The sequence below is a fragment of the Quercus lobata genome, chromosome 10 (assembly GCF_001633185.2).
Source record: "Quercus lobata isolate SW786 chromosome 10, ValleyOak3.0 Primary Assembly, whole genome shotgun sequence".
Lineage (NCBI taxonomy): Eukaryota > Viridiplantae > Streptophyta > Magnoliopsida > Fagales > Fagaceae > Quercus > Quercus lobata.
The window spans coordinates 49441202-49453869 of NC_044913.1; the positions used below are offsets into that span (position 1 = coordinate 49441202).

The 12668-nt window shown below is 36.0% G+C and overlaps 1 protein-coding gene across 1 annotated transcript; it reads left to right on the forward strand.

Moving 5' to 3' along the window:
* Nucleotides 1-10154: 10154 nt before the first annotated feature.
* On the forward strand, nucleotides 10155-10856 carry LOC115964900. The gene has a single exon (XM_031084128.1). It carries the CDS (start codon nucleotides 10155-10157, stop codon nucleotides 10854-10856), a length of 702 nt encoding a protein of 233 aa, XP_030939988.1.
* Nucleotides 10857-12668: the final 1812 nt, after the last annotated feature.

Genomic DNA, 12668 nt, shown 5'->3' on the forward strand with positions numbered 1-12668 from the left:
TCTTGTTCTCATAAACCTAATCAAATTAGGGGGAAAAAAAGACAGAGAAGTCGATCTGACCCATCTGTGCTGCATGTTCTTGGTGGTGGCGAGAATGATAATGGAGCGGACAATGCGACTTTGCATGGTGGAGGCCAAGTGCTGGAAACAAGTTCTACAGAACTCGTGAAGGCTTGTGAAGAAATATCAAAGTGCCCTCTCTCTTGTTGAGGAACTAGTAAAAACTCTCTCTCTGCGTTTGAGGGCAGATGGGAGTGAGATCTGAAATGTGTGGTTCTTGGTTATCAAACAAAAGTTTTTTTTTTTTTTTTTTTGGTAAGAAAAACTAGAAAGAGGTAAAGATAAAGATAAGTTTTTTTTAGTCTGAATGGGTAAAGATAAGTTAATTAATAATAATAATCCAAAATCACTAAAGAAAGAAAAGAATAAAAAAAAACTACTAAAAATTAATGAATAAATCCATTCTTTTTTTTTTTTTTGAGAACCGAATAAATCCATTCTAAATTGTATATATTGATAAATTTCAAAACTAACATAGATTTGATAGATTCAAAATTACAATAAAGCCTACCATAAATAAATAATGCGAGAATGAAAGTTAAATTTAGATGCTCATACAACTTGCTATATCATTGTTGCAAGTGGCCTACAAGATCCAATTAAATGATTTTATGTACGTTTCGAAAAATATGACAGCTAAAAAAAGGGGGTAAAAAAGACTATTGGAAAATATAGTCGTTGGAAATTTTAAAAAATATATATAACTATTGGGCCTTAATTATTATTTGTTGGCCTAATACATAGTTTTAGTAAGCAAGTTGGATATCAAGGAATCTAATTTTGAACATGTGTTCATATCTCAACATGTCTAGTACATTAATGCATTAGACACAAGTCTTGTCTGGATACCAAAACTTTGCTCATTTTTCAAGAATTTTAAGGTCTATATATATATATATTTTTTTTTTTTGAAACTAGGTCTATTTGGTACTATAGTAAAAAATAGTATACATATTTCTACAACACTTAAACAACGTTATTAGAAATCTCTTACCGAACGGTCCCTTAAAATTCATAAAAGCACGTTTGCAAGGTATGATGGTCTCTGTAGCTTTAAGTTAAGGTCATCATTGATGGACATGGACTGGCTATCCTAAATATCATAAAATCAATATACAAATTTCAAAAAAAAAAAAATTGAGGGAAAAATTTTTTGAGGGAAAATTTCAAATCGAAGCTTGTAGGAAACTTATCCGAGGATCATAAAAACAAAAGGATTTAGTAGGAATATTATTGGGGGGTTTGATCCAAATGGTTCTGTTATCCCACATAAATATCCATGTAAAGCCAATACCCAAAGGTCGGTTATGTGTTTATATATGCTAAGAGCATCCACATCAGTAGATGTAAAACTTTGCAAAATACAAAAACCAACAAATTTTACACATTTTGTCCCAAAAATCTTCTACATCAGTCTTTTTAAAACTATGTATATTTACAAATTTGCTACAGTAACCATGCATATATGCACAATTACTGTAAATGTGTATCCTATTATCTTATTAATTTCACATTCGCACCTTTTTTTCTCTCTCTTCTCTGTACACAACGAACTCAGTGACTTCTCCTCTCCTCATCTTCTTTTTCCTCATATACACACAAACACACCCACACACAAACACATCTACACAGACAAATCAACACAGAGATACACAAACACACCCACACACAAACAAACCCACACGGACAAACCAACAGAGAGACAAATCGGTGCTTGACTGGAACGATCGATGCTTGATCGGTGCTTAACTGGAACAATCGGTGCTTGATCAATGCTTGTAGGTCAACGGGAATGGGTTTTGATGCTGGCGGCAGAGATCGGTGCTTGATTGGAACGATTTTCTACATGTGCATCTGTCATTGTGGGTCAATGCTTGTGGCAAAGATGATGCTTGAGGTAGCTTAAGGGTCGAACACAGGTAGAGGAGATCTAATCGAAAGGTGCTAGTGGGTTTTGATTCTTGTGGTTCTTGTGGTGGAGATTAGTGATGACGGGTTTTGATTCTTGTGGTTCTAATGGTGGAGATTGGTGCTTGTGGTGGATAAATGATTTAACCATGAGAGGAAAAGGAAGAAGAAGATGCTTGTGGAGGGAGGTGATTTGACCATGAGGAAATGAAGGAGTTTACCGTGAAAGGAAGAAGAAAGAAGTAAAAGAAGGACAAAGGTTGGTCTGAGTCTCTGAGAAATGAGATAAGAACAAAGAAAAAAGGATAAGTACAAAAGAAAAGATAAAAAGATTGGGACAAAATAAAAATATAAAATAATAATTAAAAATTAAAAAATATTATTATTTAAATAGAGGGGATTGTAAAATAGATGAACTGATGTGAGTACTTTGGAAAAAGTGGTAGTGTAAAATAGAAAGAAAAAAAAAAGGTTTTTAGTGTAAAATAGACGGAAAGATTTGGCCGAACTAATGCAATTGCTCTAATAAGCAACATAGGTACTCAATGAATGCAAAACTACCTCTACTTGTCCAAAAATTATTCATTCCTCCTCAAGGATTGGTTAAGTTATCCTCCCACCCAATAATAAAATATTATATATACAAATTAATTGAGTCAAAATCTCAATAACAATTTCGGTCACAATATCATTGTTACCATGAAACCAGTGTTATTAAATTTGGTCTGGCCAGTCGAACCAGTGACCTGGTGACCTGGCGCACTGACCAGGCCAGGTGATCAATTGGATAGGAAAAATATGTGACCCAGTCAATGCAACCCGATGGGTTTTAAGCAACTCGTGTGATTCAACTGGGTATTATTAACCTGGCTGGGTTTGTGAATTATGTAAAATTATACTAATAGATTCACTTTATTGATTTTTTTATTTATTTAAATGTGTGATAATGTGGTAATGTAAACAAGAAAAAACCTAAAAATTAATATCCCAAAAAAAAAAAGCATTGTTTCACTTTTTAGTTTTTATAATTCTCAAAACCTACTGCTATGGGCTGCTATTGTGCATAAATTTTTTTTTATGCTTTGAAGCCTGAATAGGTGTACTTGGCCAACAATTAGCATGTAAGTATGACCATATAACTCTATGCCACTAACTATCTTATTTTTAGGTTTTTTTCTTTTTGTATTTACATACTTTATTTCTTGATTGCTTTTTAGTTTAAGCATCTTTTTTTTTTCTTTTTTGTCGTGTACAGTGTGAATGTGTGAGAGATTGAGAGAAATACGCATTAAAGTTTGAGATTTTCCTTTTTATTTATTTAATATACATAATTTTTAGAAATGTAACAAGATTTTATTTAGCAAAAACTTTGTTGCAATCTTAAGACATTTGCTTATTTTCCTTGTGAATTTTAAAGAATTTCTAATTCTATTGCTTATGAAACATTGATTTTGAGTTATAATGGCAAGTTTAATTTAGGCATATGCCTTTTTTTTTTCTTTTTCTTTTTTTTTAATTTACATATTTAGGCTATGATTTCTCAAAATATAATTTTTAAAATCTTGTTATTTGATCATGCAGTTTGACTGTTGACCCACTGGTTGAACTAGTGACTCAATGACCCAGCTCATAGACCGGGTCAATGTATGGTCCGGTTTAATAACTATGCATGAAACATTTAAAATAATAACTAAGGGAAATGTTAACCAGTTTTAGAAACTATTTTCAGAAATATTTTATTGGGAGAAGGATATAACAATAAATATTATTGACAACTTTTTATATTTTTCATAAAAGTTGTGTCAAAACTTTCTTATTATAGTTTATTAACAATTGCACTAAGAGTATTCATTAACATGACCCATAAAATAAACATAACATTATGCAGCTATAGATTTGTATATGGGGACAGTGGATGGTGGTCAACTCAGCAGTGCTGTAAATTTTCTTCTTTTTCTTTTCCCGTGGTGTAGAGAATTTGTGGGCACTAGGGGAAGGTAGTGGTGATGGTGTCACCGGGAAGGGTTTAATTATTCAAATATTAATTTTTTATTCAATAATGTGATTTTGTTTGTGATTAGGATCTTACTCAATTAATTTTACAAATGCTATTATATTTTTGGATAGGATGGATCTTCTTCTTCTCTCTCTCTTTCTCCAAAAAAAAAAAAAAAAAAAATTCCTCTAAAGAATAATGCTTTAACTTTTACGGAGAAAATTGGTCTTTGCCCCTTTCACGCAAAAATCTAGCATTTTGCTCCTTTTCCCAAACTAATTAGGGAAATGCCCTTATTTCGAAACTTGATTTTCTCAAAATCAAGTTTCAATGTAAAACTCGATTTGTAGAAAATCGAGTATAGGGCGATCAAAAAAAAAAAAAAAAAAAACTTGCATGGAACTCGAATTCTTGGAGCTCGAGTTCTATATAAAACGCCACTATATGGCTCCCTGAACGCAACTATGGGTATGGGGCGATCAAAATTAAAAATAAATAAATAAACTTGCATGGAGCTCGAGTTCCATTTAAAACGCGACTATAGGGCTCCTTGAACGCAGCTATAGGTATGAGGCGATCAAACTTAAATAAATAAATAAATAACTAACTTGCATGGAACTCGAGTTCATAGAGCTTGAGTTCCATTTAAAACGCCACTATAGGGCTCCCTAAACGCAGCTATAGATATGGGGCAATCAAACTTTTAAAAAAAAAAAAAAATGCATGGAACTCAAGCTCCATGAACTCGAGTTCCATACAAATTTTTTTTTTTTTTTTTAATTTTCAGTTTGTTATAACTTGATTATCCAAAAATCGAGTTTTAAATTGAAACTCAATTTTTAGAAAATCTAGTTTCAAAACATGAGCATTTCCCTAATTAGTTTGGGAAAGAAGGCAAAATGCTGGAATTTTTTTTTAAAAAAAAAAGGTGCAAAAGCCCATTTTCTCCTAACTTTTACATATCATTTCTTTCAGAATAAACCATTAAGCACAGCAAAAGATTCATACTCAACAATTTTTTTTTTTATGTATATATATATATATATATTTATAAATAAATTTAACATTAGCTAATCACTAAATGACACTTTGACATTAGAAGAGCACAATATATATCCAGCTAATTAGGAACCAAATTGATGCATTTATCGTATGTAAATATATGTAGCAACCAAACATATGCTAACCAAATAATTACAGAAATTTGTAAGTTCCAATTTTTTTAATTGGTAAAGTCTCTTGTCATTAAATAAGATATTTGAGATTCAAACTTAGCCTACACCAAAAACCGCTTAGTAGTGGTTTGTTGTGCTTATTCTTCAAGGTGAGAAAACCTTACATTCTCTCTCCCCTGTAGGAGCTCTTTCTCTCTCGTCATGAAGCAAGCCTTTTATCCCTTAGGTGTCAAAGCTTAAGGGTCTTTTCTCATCCTTTTCTAGTTTCTATTCTCTCTACATTAACTCTGTTTTCTACATGATATGGAGCATACCATTATTGATAGCCTGAAAAATTTACAGCTTACTAAAGAAGAAGAGGAAGATATTTTCATTTCATCTAACAGCACACCAAACTTGCGGGAAGAATGTGCACTGAGCTTGTTTGGAAGATTGCTGGCAGATCGCAATCAAAATCAGAGAGCTCTTAAGAATACGTTGAGATCGACATGGAAGATGGGTTCTGATCTTAGAATAGTTGAGGTTGGAAATAATATCTTGCAATTCAAATTTAGTTCAATGTATCAGTTAGAGTGGGTGGAGAGAAGTGGGCCTTGGAATTTTGAAATTAATTTGCTCTTATGCCAGTGGAGGAGAGGTTTATCATTAGCCAATTTGGTCTTCACTCATGCACCATTTTAGATCCAAGTTTGGGGCTTACCGTTTGAGCATATGATTGAAGAAGCTGGACGAGATATTGGTGGCAAGATAGGAAGAGTCATTGAGGTGGACAAACAGTCATGGCAAGCAGACCATGCTAAATTTATGTGAGTGAGGGTTGATTTGCCTATTAAGAAACCACTAAGAAGGGGTCGATATGTCACAAATATGGATGGAGAAAGATGCTGGGTTTCCTTTAAATATGAGAGATTGCACACTTTTTGTTTCACCTGTCTAAAAATTGGACATGATGAAAAGCATTGTGGTATGGTGATTGAGAAGCAACCATTGGAATGGGAATATGGAGAATGGATGAGGGCAGGGGGTTCTCCGAAAGGAACAAATGAAGGATCCAAAGCCTTAGGGAGTAGCAGTCACGAGCAAAGGAGCGAAGGTGAGTCCGGGAAAAAGTCTCAAGCCACGGGGGAGTTGGTGGTTTCCGTTCAAGATAATAATAAAGGGAGTGGTAGCCTAGGTGGACAAGACAACCTCAAGGAAAGGGAAAATTTTGAAAAAAGGAGGCATGATGTGAGGTCAGACGTGTGTGTAGAAAGTTATCAAAGTGGATGGGACAACCATGGGTCTGAGAAGCACGAATTAAGCAAGAATAAGGGGCCCGGTTCTTCACAAAAGGTAACTAAAAGGGGTTTAGTCAAAGAGTTATTCAAATCAAATGGGGAAGAGCTGTCACTTATGGGCCAGGCTATAAAGCCCAATAAAGAGGAGCAAGAAGTAAGCAGTCCTCTTAAGCTCAAGCTGAATAAGGAAAATGAGGAAAGTGGAGCTGTGTAAGTCGACCCAAGTAAAGGAAAAGGAGGGGCAGGTAAAGTGAATTTAAAAAAGTTTGCTAGGGAGGTTGGAAAGGCCCAAGGTGCTGGTATGAAAACTTAGGAGATATTAGTGGGCACAAAGAGATGTGAGAACATAGAGGTGCTGGTAGCAAGTGAAGGCCAGCTCCAAAAGAAAAGCTACGATGGTGAAGGTAAGGAAAAAATTCTTTTCTGTGAAGAAACGGCAATGGCTGCTAGGCAACACCGTCGAGAGCAATGATAGCCTTAGGTTGGAATTGCCGGGGGCTTGGGAAACTTCGGACAACTTGAGTGTTGGGCGAATTAGTCCAACGGTGGGATCCCAAAATTGTTTTTCTGTTAGAAACAAAAATTAAGAAGAAAGCTATGAAAAAAGTAATGGAAAAAATTAATTTTGTTAATGGACTTATTGTGCCTCAAAAGGGTAGGGGTGGAGGTTTAGCTTTGTTATGGAAAAGAGAAGTTGATTTGGAGATTATAGGATATTCTTGAAGTTTTATTGATGCGATTATTATAGAACAAGATTGGGTTTCAGGTGGAGAATTACAGGTTTTTATGGGAATCCAGAGGCCCATAGAAGGAAGGAGTCATGGGAAGAGCTTAGGGCTTTGAGCAAAAAATATAAACTCCCTTGGTTGTGCTATGGTGACTTCAATGAGATTCTGTTTGGGGGGAAAAAGTTGGGGGGGGGGGGGGGGAGCTCCAAGGTATCAAAAGCAAATGGATGGATTTAGGGAAGTGGTTAATGCTTGTGGTTTTAAAGACCTAGGGTATAGCGGTCCTGATTTCACATGGTGTAATATGCAAGAAAGGGAAAATCATGTATATTTGAGATTAGATAGAGCTCTTCGCCACCAATGATTGGATTAGCTATTTTAATGGAACAAGAGTCCTCCATTTGGTAGATTCAACTTCTGACCATTGTGCTCTGTTGATTGCCGATTCCATTGCGATACAACCATCTCGAAAGCGTAGATTCCACTTCGAGGAAATGTGGACAAAAAAAAGAGGAGTGTAAGGAAATTATCAAAAATGCTTGAGAAGGGGGTTTGCACCAAGGTACACCTAGAGGCATAGTTACAAGTCTTCAAAACTATGCAGTAGACTTGGAGAGATGGAATAAGTCAGTTTTTGGTTATATGCCCAAGCAAATTCAGAGCAAAAGGAAAGCTCTCAATGATCTATCTCTCCATGATAGAAACAGAATCATGGGGAAGGAGATAAATAGCTTACAAAGGGAGATTAATGATCTGCTTGATTGTGAGGAGACTTTATGGCATCAGAGGTTAAGAGTTCTTTGGTATGGTCAAGGGGATCGCAACACAAAGTTCTTCCATTCAAAGGCTTTGCAGAGGAGGAAGAAAAATACTATTAGCGACATATGGGATGAGTATGGGAATTGATGTGATACAAATGAGAGTATTGCTGCAATGACTATTTCTTACTTTAAGAGGTTGTTCACTACTTCTCACCCTAGCCGAATTTTGGAAGTCACAGATACGATCCCCACCAAAGTAACTGATGAGATGAACCAAAGACTAATCTCAACATTCACAAGGGATGAGGTGGAGACCGCTCTGAAACAAATGCACCCCACAAAAGCTCCAGGACCTAATGGTATGTCTACTATCTTCTTTCAAAAATATTGGGATGTGGTAGGGAATGATATTGTGTGTATGGTTTTGAATGTGTTAAATTCTAATATGTTAATTGTTGATATAAATAGAACCAACATTACTTTGATCCCAAAAATCAATAGTCCATCCAAGATGTCTGATTTTAGGCTGATAAGCTTATGCATTGTATTATACAAGCTGGTATCTAAAGTAATTGCAAACCGTCTAAAAAACATCCTTCCTTAGATTATATCTGAAAATCAAAGTACTTTTCTCTCAGAGAGGCTCATTACTAACAATGTATTAGTTGCTTTTGAGTTGATGCACTATCTTGAACATAAAAAGAAGGGGAAGGAAAATTTTATGGCGGTTAAGCTTGATATGAGTAAAGCCTATGATCGTGTGGAGCAGGGTTTCATTGAAATGTAATGGAAAAAATGGGTTTCCGCGAAAAATGGATTCAACTTGTTATGAAGTGCATTACTATTGTTTCTTATTTTGTGATTATCAATGAAGCAGTCCACGGATGCATCTTCCCTACAAGGGGTCTTCGACAAGGAGATACTTTATCTCCTTACTTGTTTCTATTATGTGCAGATGGTTTCTCATCATTAATTAAGGATGCAGCTAGGAATCAATCGTTAAGTGGAATCTCCATTTGCAAGGGATGCCCTATGGTAACCTATTTATTTTTTGCGGACAATAGTTTACTGTTTTGCAAAACTAATGATCAAGAGTGCCATAAACTCATTGAGATCCTAAGCTCTATGAAGCTGCCTCTGGTCAGAAAGTAAATGCTGAGAAGTCATCTGTTTTCTTCAGTCATAACACTCCCCACGAAAAAAGGTGTGCGGTGTTGAACATCCTTGGCCCAATGCAAGACACTAGGCATGGTAAATATTTAGGGCTTTCGTCCATTATTGGAAGATCTAAAACTGAGGTGTTTGCGGAAGTGAAGGAAAAAGTTAGGAGGAAATTAGTGGGGTGGAAGGGAAAATTATTGTCCATTGGAGGAAAGGAGATCCTAATAAAGGCCGTGGCGCAAGCAGTTCCCACCTATACTATGAGTTACTTCTTGATCCTGAAAGGGTTGTGTAAGGAGATTGAAGGAATGATAAGGAAATTTTGGTGGGGGCAAAGACAAGAAGAGTCAAAGATTGCTTGGGTGAGTTGGGAAAAAATGTGTAAAGCAAAGTCAAATGGTGGTATAGGCTTTCGTAACTTCCAAACTTTTAATTTAGCAATGCTTGCTAAGCAAGAATGGAGACTCTTGTCAAATTCGGATTCCCTTTGCGCCAAAGTCTTTAAAGCTAGATACTACCCAAATGGAGACGTTTTAAATTCAAACTTGAGATACAGTCCTTCATATACTTGGAGGAGTATTTTCAAGGGCCTAGAAGTGATCTGGAAGGGTACCCGTTAGAGAGTAGGCAATGGAAGGCTCATTCATATTTGGGAGGACAAGTGGCTACCCACCCCAACAACTTATAAGGTAATATCTCCTCCTCGGCCTTTTGATGATTTCCCTACGGTTTCAGCCTTAATTAATGAGGATACTAGAAGATGGAAGGTTGACACCCTAAAGTCTTTATTCCTCCCTATTGAGGCTAAAACAATTCTCAATATTCCGCTGAGCTATAGTCTTCTAGAGGATAAAATAATTTGGGTAGGGCACAAAAGGGGGGAATTTTCAGTGAAAAGTGCGTATTACGTGGCCCTTACTGTGATAAACTCATCAGAATGTGGTGAGAGTTCTCATGGTGATCCTAGAACTCCTCTTTGGAAGCAGATTTGGCAATTAAAGATCCCCCCAAAAATAAGAATTTTCTCTTGGAAGGCTTGTGTTAATGCCTTGCCAACCGTGTTAAATTTAAGGAAAAGAGGGGTGAATATGGATGGTATGTGTCTCATGTGTGGTCTAGAGGATAAATCTATTTACCATGCTCTCTTCAAATGTGGTGGTGTAAAGGAAATATGGGACCTGTGGAAGGAGTGTCCAACTGTTATTGGGGCTAAAAATATGGATTTTTCTTATTTGGCATTTAAACTGCTAGATGTGGGAACTCCTAGAGACATGGAGTTGTTGGTAGTGATTGCTTGGGCAATTTGGCATAATAGAAACTTGAGAGTGTTTGAGGCGATCAATCAGAGGGCTGAGCAAGTCTGGAATCATGCAGTTAGTATGCTCTCTGATTATAAAGAAGCTGTGAAGTTTTGTATGTTAGGTCCTTCGGACTGTGAGGTTAGCTGGAAAAAGCCTCAAGTTGAGGTTTTCAAGATAAATACTGATGGGGCAATTGCAAATGAAGGAAGGGGGTCAAGTATAGGGGTGGTAATAAGGGACTCTAGAGGAGAGGCTGTTGCTGCTCTTTGTAGAGTTCTCCCTGGTTGCTTCTTGATGGATGAGATTGAAGCGCTTACTGTCAAGGCGGGGATCTTGCTTGCAAGGGAATTGGACTTGCATCAAGTTATTGTTGAATCGGATTCACTCTCAATTGTTCAACGAATATTGGCGAAGGATTTCAGTGGAGGTCTAGGCCATATTGTCCATGGTATTCTGGGTTGGCCCATTTCGCTAAATGTAATGATATAAACCAGGTGTGGAGAGGTGTGTCTCCTCCTATTGTGAGAAACTTGATACACTTGGACTAGTTGTAGCTGGGCTGCTCTTTATTCCTTATTGTAGTTCAATTTTTGGTTTTATGAAAGCTTACTTCTTATCAAAAAAAAAAACCGCTTAGTGTTTTAGTCTAATAATAAAGAGAAATTAACATGAAGTAGACATGATTTGTTGAACATCTATCATAACTACCCAAAAATAAAAAATTATAGAAATCTAAAATATGAATGAAAAGGGTTAGAGTCCAATTGGGTAACTGCCCAGAAAATCATAGAAAGAATGACAACATATTGAAACAAGTGTCTCATAAAATTGAGGATAATGCAACATATGGCCTACAACAACTGTTGATAAAAATCAAGTCTTAACTCTAAAGTATTAGTAACTCTCTTTTTTTTTGAATAAGGACATATTCAATAAGAGGACAACAATATTCGATTCATCGACAAACACAATGCAATTCTTTTGTGAGTTAAGGTTAGCGTAAATGGATTCATGTCTAAACGAGTCAATCTATTTTGACAAGACAAATAAATGGGTTAATTCTGTTTTAACCTATTTAATATATATTTAACTGTAAATTATCTAGTTAGTTATTCGTACCAAGATGGGTTGACCCATTTTAACATAAAACCATCTAAGCACCAAATTAACATATATGCTTCGAGTCACAATTATGTCTAGAACCAAGTCTTATTCATTGAGCCATTACTGAACCCTTAGAGCATTAACATTGAATTTTCTAAAAAAAATGTTACATAAACACACCTAAAAGTTATTTTATCTATTTTAGTATAACATTTGATGATACACTTTCATCACATCATCTTTTTTAATATCACAACGCATTAAAATAAAATAAAATAAACTCCAATTGAATAATAATAAAATTACAAAACCCAATACCATCACCAAGTCTACCACCCACAACCCAGAACCACCACATTAGATCAATCCCCCCCCCCCCCCCCCCCCAAAAAAAAAAAATCCACCACTATTATAAGCCCACCACCCCAAATCAACTATCCACCACCAATAACCAATGCAACCACCATTGAAACCCAAAACCAAAGCAAACAACTATCACCAACAAAGCCTCCTCTTCCTCCTAAAAAAATGTAGCAACAACAACCACAACCATTAACAACAAACCAACCCAAAACCAACTCCACCTTCAAACTTAACTACCACCACAACCAATTGATTTGAAACCACCACCATCGAAACCTAGAACCAAAGCAACTACCACCACAACCACTAACCCCACAAGAATCAACAGCAATCAAACCCACAACAATGGCCTACCACAACCAAACCCAAAATCAACCACCACTGCAAACAACAATGGCCTACCACAACCAAAACCCAAAATCAACCCAAATCAAAAGATCAAGAGCAACTAAACCCACAAATCCACAGCCACTAATGGCCACAAGAGTGAGAAGTACATCAACCCATAATTGGTAGAGCAAGATTGTTGCCTATCAACAAAAGCATGTCACTAACGTGACACCATTGTGTGTGTGTGTGTGTGTGTGCGTGTGTGTGTGTGTGTGTGTGTGTGTGTGAGAGAGAGAGAGAGAGAGAGAGAGAGAGAGAATATATATAATAAAAAAAGATGGGTTTACTAATAGATGCTCTTAGGACATCCATTAATAAATTATTTTAAGAAATTTTTTATGAAAAAATAACCGATTATTCTTTTACAACATTTTGAACTTCACATATTTCTAAAATGGTTGATTAATGAATGTCTTAAAGGCACCAATTAACCAATCCAAAAAA